This window comes from Lithobates pipiens, unplaced genomic scaffold (genome assembly GCF_037356315.1).
Source record: "Lithobates pipiens isolate NorthernLeopardFrog02 unplaced genomic scaffold, aLitPip1_a1.2 Scaffold_16, whole genome shotgun sequence".
NCBI lineage: Eukaryota > Metazoa > Chordata > Amphibia > Anura > Ranidae > Lithobates > Lithobates pipiens.
In genome coordinates this window covers 373,249,571-373,269,383 of record NW_027507748.1, presented here as the reverse complement: position 1 = coordinate 373,269,383, position 19,813 = coordinate 373,249,571, and the positions used below count along the sequence as shown (strand labels likewise).

Below are 19,813 nucleotides of genomic sequence, written 5' to 3'. Positions count from 1 at the left end.
GTCAGTGATATGGAAAGCATTCTTTTAAAACCTCCAGCCTAATAATTTCTTCTCCCTTATCCGGTTAGAAGGTTTACCCACTTCCACTCCTTAGGTTGCTATCTTGGTAGAACTCCTAGTTGGCTACATATGTCTGTACAGATATGTACAGATATGTTGTATGTCAGTTAACCTACAAATGCTTATTGACTCTAATGTCGCGTACACCCAATCGGAATTTCCGACAACAAAACCGTAGATTTTTTTCTGAAGGATGTTGGCTCAAACTTGTCTTGCATATAAACGGTCACACAAATGTTGTTGGAAATTCTGAACGTATGAACGCGGTGACATACAAGATGTACGACTAGCCAAGAAAAAGGAAGTTCAATAGTCAGTGTGGCTCCTTCTGCTTGATTCCGAGCATGCGTGAGCTTTTGTGCGGCAGACTCATGTACAAATGATCAGACTTTCTGACAGCAAGTGAAATTGTTGGAAAATTTGAGACCCTGCTCTCAAACAGTTGTGTGTAGAAATTCTGACATTTCGATGGAGCATACACATGGTTGGACTTTCTGGCAACAAGCTCACATCGAACATTTCCCGTTGGAAATTCCGATCGTGCGTATGTGGCATAAGCCTTGCTGATGAGACTGTTTACTGATGTTCTCTTAGCTTAACTCTCTGAAGGCTATGCTATTTCTTCCGATGCCTTCACTGACATATAATTCTTGTTCATGATAGTTTTCTTCTTTTACATGGAAATTCTTACAGCAGAGCTCCACTGTATATATATATATTTTTTTGGTACACAGTAAAAACAATGACACCTAAACTGTTGCAAACTCACTTTTTGGTAGATTTAGATTGCCCAGTGTCCGTTTTCATAGAAAAAAAATTACTTATAAAATAGCGGTATTCATCTTGCTTGTGGGCATGTGAAGCCCACAAGCATTTACATTACATGCTTCCTTATTCCCTAGATTCCAGCTTCCAGCATGCCTCGTTCCCGCGCATGCTCGCTAGTACCTTTGTTGAGCTTCGTAGTTACCATCACAACGGGCGGCGGTGCAAGAAGTTCCCGCCCCCTTGTGATGCAAGATAAAGATATAGTAATCAAATGCCATTAGGGGGAGAGCGCGACAGAGGACAGGCAAAGAAATGAAACCTGTCTGTCTGCCTTGCCCTCATTTGCAATGGAGAAATTTTGCATCACTTCCTTGAAATCCCATGAGAACTCGCGGCAGGCCTCCGCAATGACTCCTGGGAAGGATGACAGGAGTTCCCAGGAGACATTGCAGCTAAAAAGGAAATTGGGTAATAGCTGCAGTTGACCCGCCCATATCCGCAGATAACAGAGACAGGAAGCAGAGAAGGACATTGAAAAAACACAGGTACCAAAGAAAAAAAAAAAAAAAATATATATATATCAGTTTTTAACTAAATACATTAACAGCATGTGATTGAGCTAAACATAAAATAGGGTGGAGCTCCGCTTTAATAAACATATTTAAAAAAAAAAAAAAACTTCCAGCCAAGAACAATTTCTGTTTCTTTTTGTATCCCTTTTAGAGAGATTTGGGTTCACATCTGTGCGGTGCTTTTTTCCTCGCGTTTCATATTTGTTTTCAGGTGCACTGCCATTAAACTCTGTTACAGCATCTTATGAAAGAAAATCAAAGATGCAGCATGTAGGACTTTGATGCACTTTCATGAAAACTTATGTTCTAATATAGTTTAATGACTGCACACCTAAAAATGATTGTAAAACATGCCACAGAAAAACTGCATCGCACAGAAGTGAACAAGCCCTAAGGTATGCCCATGGTCTTTATATTAAGTTTTTTGGGTCATGCATTTTCTGCTTAAAAGTGGAACCTTCTCTTATCTGCCCCCCCCCTCTGGTGCCACATTTGACACCTTTCAGGGGGAGGGGTGGGGAACGGGTACCTGTTTTTGACAAGTACCCATCCTCAGTTCCAGGAGACTGCCCCACAGCCCCACAGCCCCTCGGAAGTTGGGGCCACCTCCTCCTTCCTCCCCCGCCAGGCCAGTTAGAAAACACAGCGTGCTTCGCCCATGTGCAGTAGGTAACCGGTTGTGAAGCCAAAAGGCTTTACAGCTAGTTGCCCATACTTTGAATGGCCACGGCAGCACCCGAGAGCCAATCTTAAAATCGTCTGGGGCGTGGACAGTGCGGGAACCCTAGACAGGTAAGTGTCTTCATATTAAAAGTCAGCAGCTACAGTATTTTTTAGGCGCTGAATTTAAATTTTTTTCGTGCGGGGGGCCGAACTCCTCTTTAAGGTCTTTTCTGGTTAAAGTGGCATTCCAGGCTCTACCTAACTACAGTAATCTTAAATATTCCCTCTCCTAACACCTATGCTGAGTAACCTGTGTAATACAGTATATACATCTTTCTATTTACCTATTTTCAAGCCACTCAGTTCCAGTCATGTGATCTCCCCTGTATCAGCCAGCTGCAGCTGCAGCTCCTCTCCCCTGCAGCGGCCACTGTCTGAAGCAGGGCAGACGGTTTACGTGACTGGACTGTAGTGGCCTGAAAATAGGTAAGTATTTGCATTTTTCTTACACAGTTTGGGATGCTGCCAAAAATATTATTTTGGCTTTACAAATATCTTTTATTTTATAAATTCAAAATATAATTTCGGCATTTTTCAAAGCTGGAATGTTTTAAATAGATGCATACGTTAACTGCATTTAATTTTTTTGTGGAGAAAGTATATGAATTAAGAGATAGGCTGTCTACTGCAAGATTTTGTTTGTCAAATCTGAAATGTACACATATGCAATATAGATTATCAGACATAAACGTCAACACAGGGTACAGGGAATCTTGTGATTGATGGCTTTCAATCTGGTGTACAGACTTGTCATTAATTATTTAGTAGTATTTATTTATAAGGCGCCAACGTATTCCACAATGGAGTGGGGGTGAAAAATCAAGGCTTTTTACTGTATGACATTTCTCGATTTTCATTAAATCAGTAATGACAAAGTAGGTATGCAGAAACACAAAGACTGTGAAGTCATGGGATGGTATCAACATAACATACATTTATATATTTTTTTTCTTACATTTATGGATTTTATTTAATACCATGATGTAAAAAAAAGTAGGGGTTGGTTACTTTTTAAAATTCATTTACTATTGTGATGCTGATTTACTAAAGAAGCTGAGAATCTGCACTCAACAAATTGTTTGAATATTTACTCACTATCCTGTCGTATTAAAAGGAAATTACTGTTCACTTTGAATACCCAATCTTGAGCAGATGAAATAAGTAAAAACCGTTGCTTTTCAGGATTGGATAATCCTGAAAAGCAACGGTTCTGTGCGTTTTTTTATGCAATTTATGTTCCTTTTCGTTTTTTCCTTTTACTTTGCTATCTAGAAACAACTTATACTTGAAAACGAATGCCCCGTACACACGAGTGGATTTTCCGTCGGAAAAAACTTGTATGATTTTTCCAACGGAATTCCGCTCAAGCTTGGCTTGCATACACACGGTCACACAAAAGTTCTCTGAACTTTTGACCGTCAAGAATGCAGTGACGTACAACACTATGACAAGCCGAGAAAATGAAGTTCAATGCTTCAGAGCATGCATCAAATTGTTTCTGAGCATGCATAGGAATTTTGAGCGTCAGAATTGGTACAGACAATCGGAATTTGTGATCTGAACTTTTTTGTCTGAAAAATTGAGAACCTGCTCTCAATCTTTTGCTGGCGGAATTCTGCCAGCAAAAGTCCGATGGAGCATACACACGTTCGGAATTTCTGACCAAAAGCTCACATCGGACTTTTGCTGGTGGAATTTCTGATTGTGTGTATGGGGCATAACACCTGAGGCATGAAAAAAGCCCTAAACCCTTGTACACGCGGTCGGAGATTCAGACGGAATGTGTCCTATCGGACCATTTTGGCCTGTGTTTCCGTCGGAATATCTGAAGGTCCAAGATTTCCAACTTGCCGGTAAAATTTTTTGACAAAATGCTCCTATCAGACATACTCCGATCATGTGTAGCCTACTCCGACGGACAAAGTGCCACGCATGCTCAGATCAAATTCCTAGACCAAAGCTATTGGCTACTAGCCTGAACGTAGTCCCGTCGTAACGAAATAACGTCATCACGTTATGTACAATCGGATTTTCCGACAACTTAGTCCGACCGTGTGTATGCAACATCACTTCCGGACCTCTTCCGGAATTAATCTTTCGGAATTACTCCGATGGATTTGGTTGTCGGAAATCTCCGACCGTGTGTACAAGGGCTAACACATTGAGTTTACATTAGTTAGCAGCACTAAAACAACATTTTCTTATGTTTTTGCACTTTTGTTTCCTTAAAGGGTGGCTTGTAATTTGATTTAAAATATTCTAGTGTATTGTCAATTTGCAAAAGGAAATATTAGTTCAATTGGTTGTAATGCATTCTCTGCATTAAGGTAAAAAACCCTTTGGTCGCACATCCCCCAAAATACTCATCTGAAGCTGATCTGGATCCAGCACTGTGCACATCTGCAGCAGCTCTTCTCCCCTCTCCTGGCTCTCACAGGTTTGGCTGAGAGCAGCAGGAACCATTGACTCCTACTTCTGTCAGTTAACCCGGAAGGTTTTACCCCCTTAATGACCAGGCCATTTTTGCGATATGGCACTGCGTTATTTTAACTGACAATTGTGCGGTCGTGCAATGATGTACCAAAATAAAATGAATGTCCTTTTTTTCCTACAAATAGAGCTTTCTTTTGGTAGTATTTGATTACCTCTGCGTCTGTTTTTGAAACTTTTTTTTTTTGCGCTATAAAACAAAAAAGAGCAACAATTTTGAAAAAAAAAAAACGAATATTTTTTTACTTTCTGCTATAAAACATATCCAATAAAAATATGTAAAAATTCTAATTTCTTCATCAATTTATGCCAATTTGTATTCTGCTACATATTTTTGTTAAAAAAAAAAAATCCCAATAAACGTATATATTGATTGATTTGCACAAAAGTTAGCATATCTACAAACTAGGGGATTTAAGGACTTTTTTATTTTTTTCTAGTTATGGCGATCATCGATTTTTAAGCGAGGCTGCGACATTGTGGCAGACAAATTGGACACTTTTTGGGGACCAGTGACACCAATACAGTGATTAGTGGTAAAAAACGGTTATGCCCTGTACACACAATCGGACTTTGCGTCAACAAAACCGTAGAATTTTGTTTGAAGGATGTTGGCTCCAACTTGTCTTGCGCACACACACGGTCACACAAATGTTGGCCAACAATTACGAACGTAGTGACCTACAAGACGTACGTGATATCTCCAATACGAGCATTAGTTATATCTCCGGCTTGTACTTGATGCCGAGCATGCGTGGACTTTTGACCAGCTGATTGGCTCCTGTCCAATCACAGCAGGAGTGTGTCACTGGCAGTGTGCATGCGCCTCAGACCAGGAAAGCGCGAACAACGTACATGTATGTTGTTTCGTGCAGCCGGGCCACCCTGCCACAGTAAATGTGTGGTGGACGGTCCGGAAGTAGGTAAAACCTGTCAGCAGAGAGTGGGGGGCACTCTGAATATACTCATACAGTCAGGCTCAGGATTGAGCATGCACGAGTGCCCCCATAGGAAGTGACCTCCTATGGAAGCACTCAGTGGGAGCTCCCAGAAAAGAAGGTTAGGGGTTGCTCTGTGCAAAACCATTATTTAAAAAAAAATAAAAACCAATCACTTTCAATGTAGTTTCATGGTATAAAGACCAATTTTTTCAGGAAACTTGAGGCAGTAGAAATGATTATTCAGTGGCTGTTCAGTTTCAGGGGTGGTTATTATATGGCCAAATTTTTCATGCTGTCTTGCTAATAGTCAAAATTAATGCCTGCTGTAATTAGGCTGAATGTACATTGTCCTGTAAGAGCCAGTGATGCAACCTTGAGCATCATTTGCAATGGCTAACGCTAAATATCAGGCAGAAAACCGTTAATTCAGATATATTCATCAGAAGCCATAGATGAAATAAATCATCTTTGTATGTGCTAGATGTCCTTACAAACTTAGATATTACCTTGTAAATGTAGAATTGACACCATCACTGTGCTGTTCATAACCTGTGCAGAGTCAAAATCCGTATGTCGATCACAGCAGGTCCACCCACTACAGTTTGTCTGCAAAAAACTACACAAGGGCAGCAGTGACTGGTTTTGTTGGCCGCTGAATACAATTGCCAGCAGAAGTGATTCCTTCATCTGCACTATTAAGTGTAAATGAGATAATCAACTGATAACCTCATCCATTGGCTAAATGAGAAAAATCTAAAGGTGTATGGCTTGCTTTACTTCTTGTAAGTTAGAATTAGCTAACATTTGCATTGTATCTTTGCAGCTTATCCGGTGCCATCAGTCTCGTGGAGGAGCATGTGGAGACAATATTCAGTCTTATACTGCCACTGTCATTAGCGCTGCCAAAGTAAGTATGGAATAAACACAGTTGTGTAGTTCTACTGTGGTGACTAATATATGAATACTAGAAAAGTAGTTCTACTGTGGTGACTGAACAATAAAAGCCAACTCTGTTCTTTTTTCACATTTTTATTTACTTCACATTCTTCTGTGAGCCCAGAGTGGTTTGATGGTCTACCCCTTGGGTAAGGGGGTGTCCACAATACCCTAGACTAGGGGTCTCAAGCTAGTGGCCCTCCAGCTGTTGCAGAACTACAATTCCCATTAGGAATTGCAAGGCTGACAATTACAAGCATGACTCCCATAGGCAGAGGCATGATGGGACTTGTAGTTCCACAAAAGCTGGAGGGCCGCCAGTTTGAGATCCCTGCCCTAGACTCAGAAGAAGTGGAACAAACCTGGGGAGTCTGCAGGGGAGATATGGCTGCTGGGCAATTATTATTGTTTGAGTTGGAGCTGGGCTTTAAATGTCGATTGTTTAAAGTGATATTAAACAGAAACCTGTTAATTGCCATAATTCATTCACATAAATCCTATATATCATGCCACTGTGTTTTTTTTGTTTTTTTAAGTATCTCATTCCTGTAGCACTGTTGTGTCAGTTACATGAGTAAAAAAAAAACAGTTTCAGAGGAGCAATTTAAATTAAATTATAAATATAAAAACAAGTTTTCTAGCTCCCTATAAACTCTTTATTGAAAATCGTATATGTATTTTTTGTGCATTGATAGGGTGTAGGCAGGGTCAAAGATGATTGCCACTATCTTTCACTTTGTTAACATGGTAGCTGCATACAGTATTAGCAATTCTATTTATATATTTACTACAGTTTTTTTTTTTGTGAATGTTATTAATCAGCATATTATATTCTGCCCCAATAGTGTTTAGTAATAGAAGAACGTGGCAGAGGGTGGGGTAGTGTCATTTACCACGGTGTATATACCCACGTGTGACTCTATAATCATGAGGGCTGCACAATAAGAAAAAGGAGAAAATGAGGAGCTTAGAAAGGAACTGAAATATGATCATGCTTAGTAGAGGACACCAGCTGGTCTACACAATGTTGCCTGCAATGGGGACTCCGGGAAGATGGGAGGGACAGCTGAAGGCGGGATCAACCAGCTATTTTTCACTCTACACAAAACAAATGCATTAATGTCTTTGTGAGTATGCACACTCTGCTATCTAGCATGTAATGAGAGCTGTTCAAAGTCTGGGTTTAATGACACTTTAAAGGCAAAACTTTTTTTTATTGGATAGAGGGGAGACGGATTAGCATACTTGTCAGATTGTATTGTTGTCTGTAAACTCGTTAGGGATATTCACCCTCTCTATTTGCCCAGGTTATCATTATCATTAATAGTGAAAGTAAAATCCCAAATTTTGGGTTATCCCCAGAAAAGTATTAGCAGGCAAATCTTCCAATAGGAACACTAGTTCTGGTGACTTGGGGATGGAGGGGATTTCCTCTCACTTCCTGTTTGGCTATGGGACCCGAAGTGAAGGGAAATCTTGTAAAAAAAAAAAAAAAAAAAATCAAACGGATTAAAATCCTCTTACTCTATCCAAAATTAAAAAAAAAAAGGTTTTGGCTATAGTTCTACTATAAGTTAAACTCGAGAGCAGAGATGATAAAATTTGGTTTTAAACAATGTCATTCTGCAAGCTAAGCTTTGTAATGAATGCCACAGACTAAAGTTACTTTAAAGCTGTTGTAAAGTCTTTTATTCAATGTAAAATAATGGCCCTCCCTGCATGTTTGCGTCATAATGTACTAGTATGCAGTGCATACTAGTACATTATGCTAGCTTTAGCAGATTCTTTTGGGCTTTCTGTCTTACTGTGGATGCTTAAAGGAATTTTTTATTGAAATCTTGGATGTTAAATCTCCCTCAGTATGAAGGGGCATTCCTGACTTGTTTGGGTGGGGGAACATTTGCAAGCATTTGCAGCACCATGGCAATGACTATTACCCGACATATGGGTCTATTGTACAATTGCTCTTGATTGCAAATTGGATTTCCCTCTGCATTTTCATGCTTTCAAATGTTTTATGGATCTACAAAAAAAGATTGTTGCTATTGCAGGCTCTCAAACACCTTGAGTTTTTCAGGAAATAATTGTATTAGTTCTAGACGACAAAGGGTTTTGAGGTTCTGCTCAAACCTTGTTACAGTTCCAAAGTTGAACAATGAGGTTCCTCTGGCATTTCTCCAGCCAGAATTGTTTTTTTTCTGCCATCAGGGGACATAAGGATACTACCTACATGTCCCAATTATTTTTTCTCCTCAGTAGAGGTTCTTTCGGTTGAAGTGAAGGATGGATGTTTGTGGTCTTGGGCCCCAGCCCTCCCTCCCAGGCTTGAATGGTGCCCCAAGCAGCTTGTCATTCTTGGAGGGAGCTCCCTGTCCCTGTGCTGTCCGCAGTTCACTTGGGCAGTGTGCCATGTCTTTGCTTTGTCTGCAATTACTAGGTAAGGTTGAATATGGACAACAGTCCATCCAGTTCAATCTGAGTAGGTTTACATGTGTCAGCATTGATAATAATTTCCCATCTCACTATATGTTGTGTTCTTTAAGATGACCGTCCATATAGATATCAATACTCCCCGCTGACACCACTTGTGGAAGAGAGTTCCACATTCTTACCGCCCTGACAGTGAAAAAAAAACCCCTGTGCTGCTTAAAATTAAACCGATTTTTCCTCCAATCTCGTTGTGTGGCTCAGTGTCCTCTTACACCCCCCTGAGATTGAATAGCTTTTTAGATATTTGTAAATCGCTATCATGTCCCCTCTCAAGCATCTTTTCTCCAGCGAGAATAAATTTAGTGCTTGTAGTTGATCCTCGTATTTGAGGTCCTCCATCCTCCTAATTAATCAGCTACCCTTCTTTGCTCCAGCACATCCCTTCTGAGGACTGGTCACCAGAACTGTACGGAATACTCCAGATGTGGCCAGACCAGAGTTGTATAAATTGGCAGGATTATAGTTTTATCTCTGGAGTATATCCCCTTTTTTATACATGCTGATATTTCACCCGCTTTGGTAGCTGCAGCTTGACATTTCATGCTGTTGCACAATCTATCTTCCACTAGGACCCCTCAAACTTTCTCCGTCCTTGATTCCCCCTGAGGTTCTACCCCTAATGAGTAATTTGCATTTATGTTCTTAGCCCCCAAGTGCATTATTTTACATTACTCCACATTAAACCTAATTTTCTATGTAGTTTCCCCACTCCATTATTTTGTTCAGATTTTTCTGTAAAATTTCTATATTCTGCTGTGAACTTATTGCCCTGCTTATTTTTTGTATCATCCGCAAAAACTGAGATGAAGCTATTTATCCCATCCTCTATGTCATTTATGAATAAATTCAACAGAAAAAGACAGAACCTTGTGGTATCCCACTTAGCATTCCAGACCAATCTTATTTATCACTACCCTTTGTACGTGCCCCTGTAACCAGTTTTATGTCCAAGAACAAACCTTATGGTCCATACCTGCAGACCTCAGCTTGTAGATTAAGCATCTGTGGGGAACTGTATTGAATGCTTTTGCAATATCCCGATACACCACCTCCACAGTTCTCCCCCTGTCTAGATGGCAGCTCACTTCCTCGTAGAATGTTAATAGATTGGCCTGGCAAGAATGACCCTTTGTAAACCCATGCTGACTACTACTAATGATACTGTTTTTATCTGCAAGTTCTTGGGTATTGTCATTTATCATCCCCTCCAATAATTTACTCTCTATGACTGGCCTGTAGTTCCCTGTAATATGTGTATGCCCCCAGTCAGCTGGTACCATTCCTGTCAGTATGCTCCCCATAAAGATTAGGGACAATGGTCTAGCAATAACCCAACTGAGTTCTTTGAGGACTCTCGGGTGTAAGCCATCTGGTCCTGGTGTTTTATTTGTGTTAAGCTCATCTAGTCTTTCCATGACTCCTGCCTCTGTTGATGTGGTGCTAACAATACTGTCGTGGTCAATACACCCCTTCTTTTCCTGTGTAAAAACTGAGGAGAAGAAAGCGTTTAGTACAGTTGCCTTCTCTGTGTCCTCTGTAAGCCTCCTCCCATCATTGTCTTTTATGTGGGCAATGTGCTCCAATTTTGCTTTTTTACTGTTAATATATCAAAATAATTTGGAGTTCTACCCACATGGATTCTACCTCCCCTCATCCCATTTCCAATGTTGCTCCTCACTACCACCCTTACATCATTTTTGATCTATAGACATACCGCTCCCCCTCGTCTACCTTCCCCATCCTTCCTATACAAGGAATACCCTTGAATATTTGACAGATGACTTTCCTGGGTTGTCGCTGGAGGAGTGGGCTCTCCTCCTGGAGCATTGGGCCATGCTGGACGTGGATTGTTGATTTCCAGGTCATTGGGAGACTAAATAGATGTGTTGCCAGATCCAGGGACCCTTAGATGTTTGCAGTGGTTGTCTTAGCGACATTGTGGGACTAGTTCCCCCTGACATGGGTCTTTTTTCTCCTTTACAGTTCTTCCATGTCTGCATTCGCAAGATCCAGGAGAATGAATGCTGGGATTTTCATCAGCTTGCTCCAGGAGAATATGGTATTATAAAATGCCATCCTTCCTTGCGTTTCACGGGCTTGCATGGCAGGTCTGTTGAAGCCAGAGAGGATGGTTGCTTCAGGGAAGATTTACCACTGGTCTGAGAACACCTGTGTGGCATGGTGTAAGGCTAGGACGTTTAACCTCACACATTTTTGAGGGGAACTAATTTTTGTTTTTCTCCAGTTGTAGTGGATACGAATCTGTGCTAGAGTATGATCAAGGGGCAGTTTTTTTCAGCCTTGGCAGTGATATTTCTAAGACTAATCACTTCTTATTTCGTGTTTTTTTGTTAACGGGATCACCCATATGGTTCCTTCGGTCAGGGTACCTTATTTCCATGGGACCACAATTTGGTGGCTATTACTTTGGCAAAAAGAAGGTCAGAATTGGAAACTCTTCCTTGCATTGAGTTATTTTTTAGTACTCCACTGAGTCAAAGTGGTTCTTCACCCTCAGCCATTGATCTTGCTTAAGGTGGTTTTATCATGTCTTTTTGCCAGTACTCAGTGACCGGAAGATCACTCATTGGTGGTGGTTCAGGCTGTCAAGATATATTTGAGTTTTAATGCTGTAGCCAAGCAGCCAGATGCAGTTTTTTTGTTCCTTCTAAGGACCAGGGAAGGGTCAGATGGTTACCAACTCAACCATTTCCTGTTGATTTCATTAGCTTCTTTCTTTAGTCTATGGTTTGAAAAGAGACTTCACCTTTTCCCGTGATGGCACATTCTACCAGGAGTATTGATTCCTCCTGGACTTACCATCATCAGGCTTCAGGCGCTCCAATCTGTAAGGCTGCAACTTGGCCTTTTATTGGTTTACACCTTTGCTCACTTTTACCTGGTTAATGTGAGAACCACTGAGAATACTGCATTTGGTGGCAGAGTCTTTGCAGGCTACTGTATAGATTATTTTTGGCCTGTCGGTGGTGGCTGGGTCTCCCTCCCATTATGGACCTTATTATTCACAGGTACAATCATTATTTCACCTTCAAGTACAAAAATTTGCTGATCCCCAATGCATCAAAGCCCTACCAGACTACCAGCCAGGAGACAAAAAATAAATAACCTACACCTCAAGATTCCTTTAGCAAAGTTTGTTACACCTCCCTTTGAAATTTCAGAAAAGATCAATTTTGTGTCTTTCAAGCTATGTCTTCCTCTCATCTCCACATACCCAATTCCTTTCATGCCTCTTTTGAAGCTTATGGTTCCCAACATATTCTCTCCCTCTACATCAGTTGTTTCTCCTCAAGCAGCTTCCTTCCAGAAATTAGGTCCAGCAAATCCTGGGTTAAAAAATCTTCAAAAGTAAGTTGTATTACCTTTTCAACTAAAAAGGTTGTGGCCAGGACATGTCACATGACTGTATCCTCTATTTAAACTCGAGTGGACACATTGTCACATCTCAAGCATAGAGTATGTTACCCCTTGAGATACCAAAGTGTTTTTTGACTCAGCTGTATATAGTCAGTACCTCCGCAGCTCTACTAAACCTCAGTTGCACCCATTGTCTCTCCCTGTGATGTGCTTCTGCAACACTTATAGCCTTAACTGCCGCTCCAATGCACCTCTAACACCTACAGTCTCCACGACATTTGCAGCCCTGCTGTACCTCTGCAATCACCTAACGTTTTCAGTGCTTCTTCACTGCATCCCCAGCACTTGCTTGTCCACAGATGTACCCACAGTTTCAGGCTCTCGTCCGCATCTCTGAGTACTTGTTGAGTGATCTGGGGGTGACCTGTAGCTAAGCCAAAACTCCCTGGTGGAACACTTGTGAGAAACCTATTTTAATTTTTACCTGTTGCCCCGAAAGAAGCCAGATGTTTACAGAACTGGAATGAGCCATCACAACAGTGTCTGTTATGAAAGGGTTCAGTGCCCGTTTTCTGCCAGAGAAAGGGAGCTGCGAATCAGACTGTGTACGCCAGGGATCTCAAACTGGTGGCCCTCCAGCTGTTGCAAAACTACAAGTCCCATGAGGCATTGCAAGGCTAACAGTTATAAGCATGACTACCACAGGCAAAAGCATGATGGGACTTGTAGTTTTGCAACAGCTGGAGGGCCGCAAGTTTGAGACCCCTGGTGTACGCTGTGGTGTCTGTGTAGCTTATCCATAGTTCTTTGGGAATCCTCTGTCATATATTGAAGCCCGATTCCATGGCATTTCCCAGAACATCACAAACTGGAATGTCAGAATGACACTTCAGTTGCTTTGTGTCTTCTGCGCTGTAGATAATTTCAGATAGAAAATGAAAGGTAACCTTGAAAATCAAGGTACTGATGTTATGATACAAGTTTCATTAGCAAATATCGTATTATTTTTGGTTTATAGTGTGTAATGTTATAAATTAAAAGGTGCAAATTACAGACAAGAATAAAAGTTGACCTTGCTTGTACAAACAGTTACTCCTAAGGTTGCATAATGATAAATTGCTCTCAGCTATATGAAAAGGTGATGGACGCTTCACCAAACACATAATAAAATTTTTAGTGATAATGCAAATCTGTATGCATTTAAAGAACGACAAGCTTACATTACAGTATCACAGCTGGTAAACCTTAATCAAAGTCACTGAGTAAGCAATTGATACTCCTGATAAATTAATACAGAATAACGAGCCATTCTTAACTTTCTCAAACATCTTAAAATTCTGTGGACAAGGCTGGTTTGCATTATGCGAATCTCGTGTCTGACCTTAGTATCCCATAAGATACAGACTGGGGGGAATCTACTTGGAAATACATGAAAGGAGTAAGAAAGAGCATTTAGAAAGGTTATTTGGCTCCCAAGAGACAGCGCTTTAGACATTTGACAAATTTTATTTCTTCACCACAAGAAAGAGTATGTCTTAATTTTGGTTAGAAAGCTTTATGCTGACTACACATGTTGATTTGATGATATCCATCTTTGGTGTATGTGAAATAATGTAGAAATGGATGTTACAGTAAAGGGGCACTGCTTATGTAGAGAAAATAATGAGGGGCCATTATAGCTTCATGAAACCGAGGGAGTATAAACTGGAAAACATAATCTGCTGTTAAATGATTATGCTGAGAACTGCATTTACACTTCCAAATCTTGTGGTAGTGTATCCGCAGTGTTTGCTGATGTTGTCATGTTTGGCCTCACTTTCAGACTAGTGACCTGCTTAACAGCAGTAGTTTTCCCCTTCATGTCTGTTATAAATTAGCATTAGAAGTGAGTGTTTTCAATATGCTGGTAAACAAACAGCGAGGCTGAAATACTAAAATAGAAAAAGTAGACTGACTATGAGACTGGGTTCACACTACCGTACGGAGCGGCTCACAGCAGGGGTCTGCTGCATCCCTGTTCACCATTTCAGGTCTGATTTCGGTCTGAATTTTAGTCTGATTTCGGACCTGAAGTGGACCAGAAGATGTACAGGACTCCTGTGCAATTCACTCTGGATATGTGTGAACTGGCTCTATGGAGAGCTGGTCACAATTTTCTGACATGCGAATTGAATGCGAGGAAACCCGTATCTCATTTGCAATAGTGTGAACCCATCCTTAGTCTAGGTTGAAAATAAGTATATGAAGTCAGTCTTTAGGTTTGGGCTACAAAGAAAAAACGTCCCTTAGTTGTACTTGAAAAGTTTGTGATCTTGGTCAGAGATTGTACATAACTACTGTTGTAAAATTTTTATAAATGAAATCTTTGATGTGCCTTTCACATTTTCTATGCTCGCTCTTCCATATTTTGATTAGAGCATGTATTTATACTGTTTTCTAGAGTCTCTGTATAGTGGCTGTTTCAGTGTCTAAAAATTTCATCCTGTACCCTAAAAAAAACAACTGTTGAGATAACAGAATGTGCTGCCTAGGAATACTACTGTTTTTAGTGAATAGCCTTGTGCTGAGAGAAAGTAATAAATAATAATAATAGTCATCCATATACACTGTATTACCAAAAATATTGAGACACTTAACTTTAATGGCATCCCAGTCTTAGTCCATAGGGTTCAATATTGAGTTGGCCCACCCTTTGCAGCTATAACAGCTTCAACTCTTCTGGGAAGGCTGTCCACAAGGTTTAGGAGTGTGTCTATGGGAAAGTTTGACCATTCTTCCAGAAGTGCATTTGTGAGGTCAGGCACTGATATGGACGAGAAGGCCTGGCTCGCAATCTCTGCTCTAATTCATCTCAAAGGTGTTCTGTCAAGTTGAGGGGAGGACCCAAAACTCGCTCATCCATGTCTTTATGGACCTTGCTTTGTGCACTGGTCCAAATCATTTGGTGGAGGGGGGGATTATGGTGTGTTTTTTTTTTTCAGGGGTTTGGCTTGGCCCTTAGTTCCAGTGAAGGGAAAACTTAAGGCATCGGCTTACCAATACATTTTGGACAATTTCATGCTCCCAACTTTGTGGGAACAGTTTGGGGATGGCCCCTTCTTGTTCCAATATGACTGCACACCAGTGCACAAAGCAAGGTCCATAAAGACATGGATGAGTGAGTTTGGGGTGGAGGAACTTGACTGGCCTGCACAGAATCCTGACCTCAACTCAATAGAACACCCCTGGGATGAATTAGAGCAGAGACTGCGAGCCAGGCTTTCTCATCCACATCAGTGCCTGACCTCACAAATGTACTTCTAGAAGAATAGTCAAACATGCCCATAGATACACGCCTAAACCTTGTGGACAGCCTTCCCAGAAGAGTTGAAGCTATTATAGTTGCAAAGGGTGGGCCAACTCAATATTGAACCCCTACGTACTAAGACTGGAATGCCATTACAGTTCATGTGCATGTATAGACAGGTGTCCCAATACTTTTGGTAATATAGTGTACTTCAGTTAAACTTTACATGGCAGTTTATACTGTTTGTAGGGATGATACCATTGGCAAAATTTAATTCTAATACCATTTCATTAATATGTGATTTTAAACTAAACATAGGAGATGCTTATATCTGAAAGGTTTTGTATTTCTACATTCTAAAATTTGCCCTGCTCTGCCACAAAGTACCAGATTTGTTTCTACCAGTTAACCCCTTTGAAAACTTTTCAATAAAAAACTATTAAAAGTGAATAAAAGTAAAGACTATGGCAACAAACATTGTGTAGAGATGAGAAGGATGCTACAGATCACAAAAATAGTTGCCATAAATGGTAGACGTCTGTACATAAATACAGTAGACATGTTTAAAAATTGAAATAGCAACCAAACCGGCAGAAACTTTTTTATATTCTTTATTTTAAGATTTACATTTGAAATCCCCCAAAACACTCTATTTTCTGAAACCAGAGACCATCTAAAATGAAATGGTTGCAGTTCCATTTTCTATTTTTATATAATATGATATTAGCACAACTGTTTATTAAACCCACATTTTCAAAATGAACTCATATTAATTTTAGTGCTTGCACACATATGTTATAATCCTCAATTTGTTGGTAAAATGTAAAAGATGAGGTTGCATCAGGTAAATAGATAATCAACGTGACTGGTAGCATTCAAATGTAGGTTTACGTGTGAATTGGACCAATGTTTGTATGCATGTGCCACATCAGGCTTCTCTCATTGCTTAGTGTATGTTTTTAAACATGGTTAAAGTGGACCATTTTACCTCTTTACATTATACAGCGAAAAAGTATAGCGCAGTGTAAAATGTTACAGCTGTAAAAAGAGCAGACATATGCAGCTTAATCTGCAGAGATATTTTCATGGCTCAGACAAAAGTTGGTGCTTCTTCACTGCAGATCAGACAATTTTCATGAATGGCTCAGTTGAAACCTCTGACATAAACAGAGCATGTAGTCTTTGGTGGCAAATGTGAAATGAAGACCAAGCAGCTGGAGTCAAGCATGCCTTTTAATTCTGACTCAAATAGCAGCAGCTTCCTTTTCACAGTATATTCCAAATTAATCTGTAAAGAAATTTGTCTTCAAAATTCACAAAATAGGGAAAACTCCCATTGATGTTAAAATGGGAAGCTGACCTATCACAGACGTTCTCAGGTGGTCAATGGCATAAAACTTTAAGCTTTAGTGGTAAATATACCGCTTGCGTAGACCATTGGGATAATTCTGAAAAGATTCTCCACAGATGGTTTCTGACCCCCTAAAGTCTACATAAAATATACCCCTCCACTAGCCCCCTCTGTTGGCGGAATTGCAGCCAAACTGGCAATTTATACAACATTTTATGGGGATAGAAAACAATACACAGTTTTTGGAATTCAATTTCAAGCTTCCTTACTTCTCTTACTGATATTTGAACACCTCTGTCCCTTGCTCTGGTATTACTAGGCATTGGATTAGAGATCTATCCTGTGTCCCAGAGAACAGTGATGGCTCATACACTTTATGCCGCCAGGCTCGCTGTCTCCAAAGATTGGAAGTCGACCACAGCCCCTAATATATCCACAGTAATATCTAGACTCAACAATAATATGAAAAAATACTTGCCTATAAGGATCACAAAGCAGATAGATTTCACTATGTCTGGAAACTCTGGCTAGATCATCCCCAGGCATCTGTAGCCTCATAGGCGTCTACCTTCACAGTTGAGATAATATTGTGGACTAATTATTGCTCCTTAGTAGTGATGTAACCCAGGAGATGTAGGTTAGCTGGTTTTATACAGGGTCTCATTTAAAGTGTTTGTTAACCCCAAAAAAATATTCTGATCCTGTTTCCTTAAAGCAGATTAAACAGCACAGTGCTTGTGCTGTGGCATCTGCCCCCTCTAAACTGTAAAAAAAAACCTGGCTGATCCTGCCACATCCTGTTTCCCCCTCTCTGATCCCATATGGGGTGGCAGGTGGGGCCTAATTTACGGGACAATGTATTCGCTACATACATTACTTGTACTTTGAATTTTCTTGTCTAAACTATCTGTATTTAATGTATTATGCTGAAGTCTGTAGAATCTTTTTTACAACTGACTGCTGTTTTCACCGCTATGTTTATATTACTTGACCTTAAACTTCAATAAAAGCGTATCGTTTAAAATTCACAAAATAGGCACAGAAATCTTAGCATTTACCTATGGTAGCAGAATCTTGGCAGTCTGTTTAGCCTTTTAAAGTAAAAACACATTAAGTCATTCTAAGCGGTTGTAAAATAGCTGAAACCCAGCTTTAGGCCTGATTCACGCTGTTGCAGTTTGCATATTCCAGGTGCATTTTGCGTTTTTCAATACACATTTTTGATCCATTAAAGTCTATGGCACCAAAAACCAGGAAAAAGTCTCCGGCTTTTCCATAAAATGCACAGATGTAAACTACATCCATAGGAGACTATGTTAAATGAATTGTAGTGTGTTTCTGCAAAACTGAAAACACACTAAAAAAATGTATAGGTGTGAACCAGGCCTTAGAGTATCTATTGCGATGTTTGAGGTAGAATTACAATGGGGAAAATAATTATTTGATCCTCTGCAGATTTTGTAAGTTTGCCCACTTACAAAGAAATGAAGGGTCTATATTTTTTATTATAGGTGTATTTTAAATGATAGAGACAGAATGTCAACCAAAAATCCAGAAAAACACATGATACAAATGTTATAAATTGAGTTGTTGTTCAGTGAGTAAAATAAGTATTTGATTCCCTACCAACCAACAATAATTCTGACTCCACAGACTGGCTACAGTATGTGCACATGTGTACACAGAATAGTCCTGTAACTTTAAGAAGGTGCTCCTAACGACAGCTCGTTATGTGTTTAAAAGACACCCGTTCCCCACAGAATTTCTTTCTTGCATTCAAACCTCAACATCATGGGCAAGACCAAAGAGCTGTCAAAGGATGTCAGAGACAAGATTGTAGACCTGCACAAGGCTGGAATGGGCTACAAGATTATCAGCAGGAACCTTCGTGAGAAGAAGACAACTGTTGGAGTGATTATTCACAAATGGAAGGGAACCTTCTTCCCTTAGCCAGAACACTGAAAATGGGTCCTGGATGGGTCTTCCAGCATGACAATGACCCAAAACATTCCGCCAAGGCCAAACCTTAATCTATAGAAAATTTATGGAGAGAGTTGAAACTTTGAGTTGCCAAGCGACAGCCAAGAAACGTCAAGGATTTAGAGAAGATCTGTAAAGAAAAGTGGACCAAAATCCCTCCTGAGATGTGTGCAAACCGGGTAACCAACTACAAGAAACGTCTTACCTCGGTGCTTGTCAACATGGGTTTCTCCACCAAGTACTAAGTCATGTTTTCCTTGGGGCTCAAATACTTATTTTACTTACTGAACTGCAACTTAATTTATAACATTTGTATCGTGTTTTTTCTGGAATTTTTGTTGATATTCTGTCTCTATCTTTTAAAATACACCTATGATAACAATTATAGACCCTTCATTTCTTTGTCAGTGGTCAAACTTACAAAATCAGCAGGGGATAAAAAAATGATTTTCCTTACTGTATATTAGAGCGCATGGTGCTAGAAAGGCCAGTGATGGCTTATTTTGAATTTCTTTTACTGCTTGTTAAAGGCGAATCCTGTGGACCACAGATGTGCAGTCTGTTCTTCACTCCTGTGACACGTTTTCAGCCGCCGGCTGACATCACAGAGCTGTCCAGGCTGGGGAATGATCATGACAATATGGTCAAGATCCTCCCACAACCCTGGACTGGCACCTGGCTCAGCCTCTCAGTAAGCTCAGAACCTGAGCCAGCCACTCCTGCCCCCTCCACAGCCCAACTCTCCAGTGGGGGGGGGGGGGGGGGGGGGGCGGCATAACAGCTCTCTGCTAAGGGAGCTCTGAGAACCAAGTGATCAACAGTGCTTGATTGCTTGGCT

The 19,813-nt window shown here is 40.4% G+C and overlaps 1 protein-coding gene across 5 annotated transcripts in view; it reads left to right on the top strand.

Annotated features, from left to right (window-relative positions):
- Positions 1-19,813, top strand: part of BCAS3 (BCAS3 microtubule associated cell migration factor) — a 1,583,483-nt gene that overhangs the window by 279,760 nt on the left and 1,283,910 nt on the right. For all 5 annotated transcript variants that reach the window (XM_077482133.1, XM_077482136.1, XM_077482134.1 and 2 more), the window contains exon 12: positions 6,378-6,461. In XM_077482133.1, the coding sequence (XP_077338259.1) occupies positions 6,378-6,461 (84 nt within the window). The remainder of the gene's footprint in view (positions 1-6,377; positions 6,462-19,813) is intronic.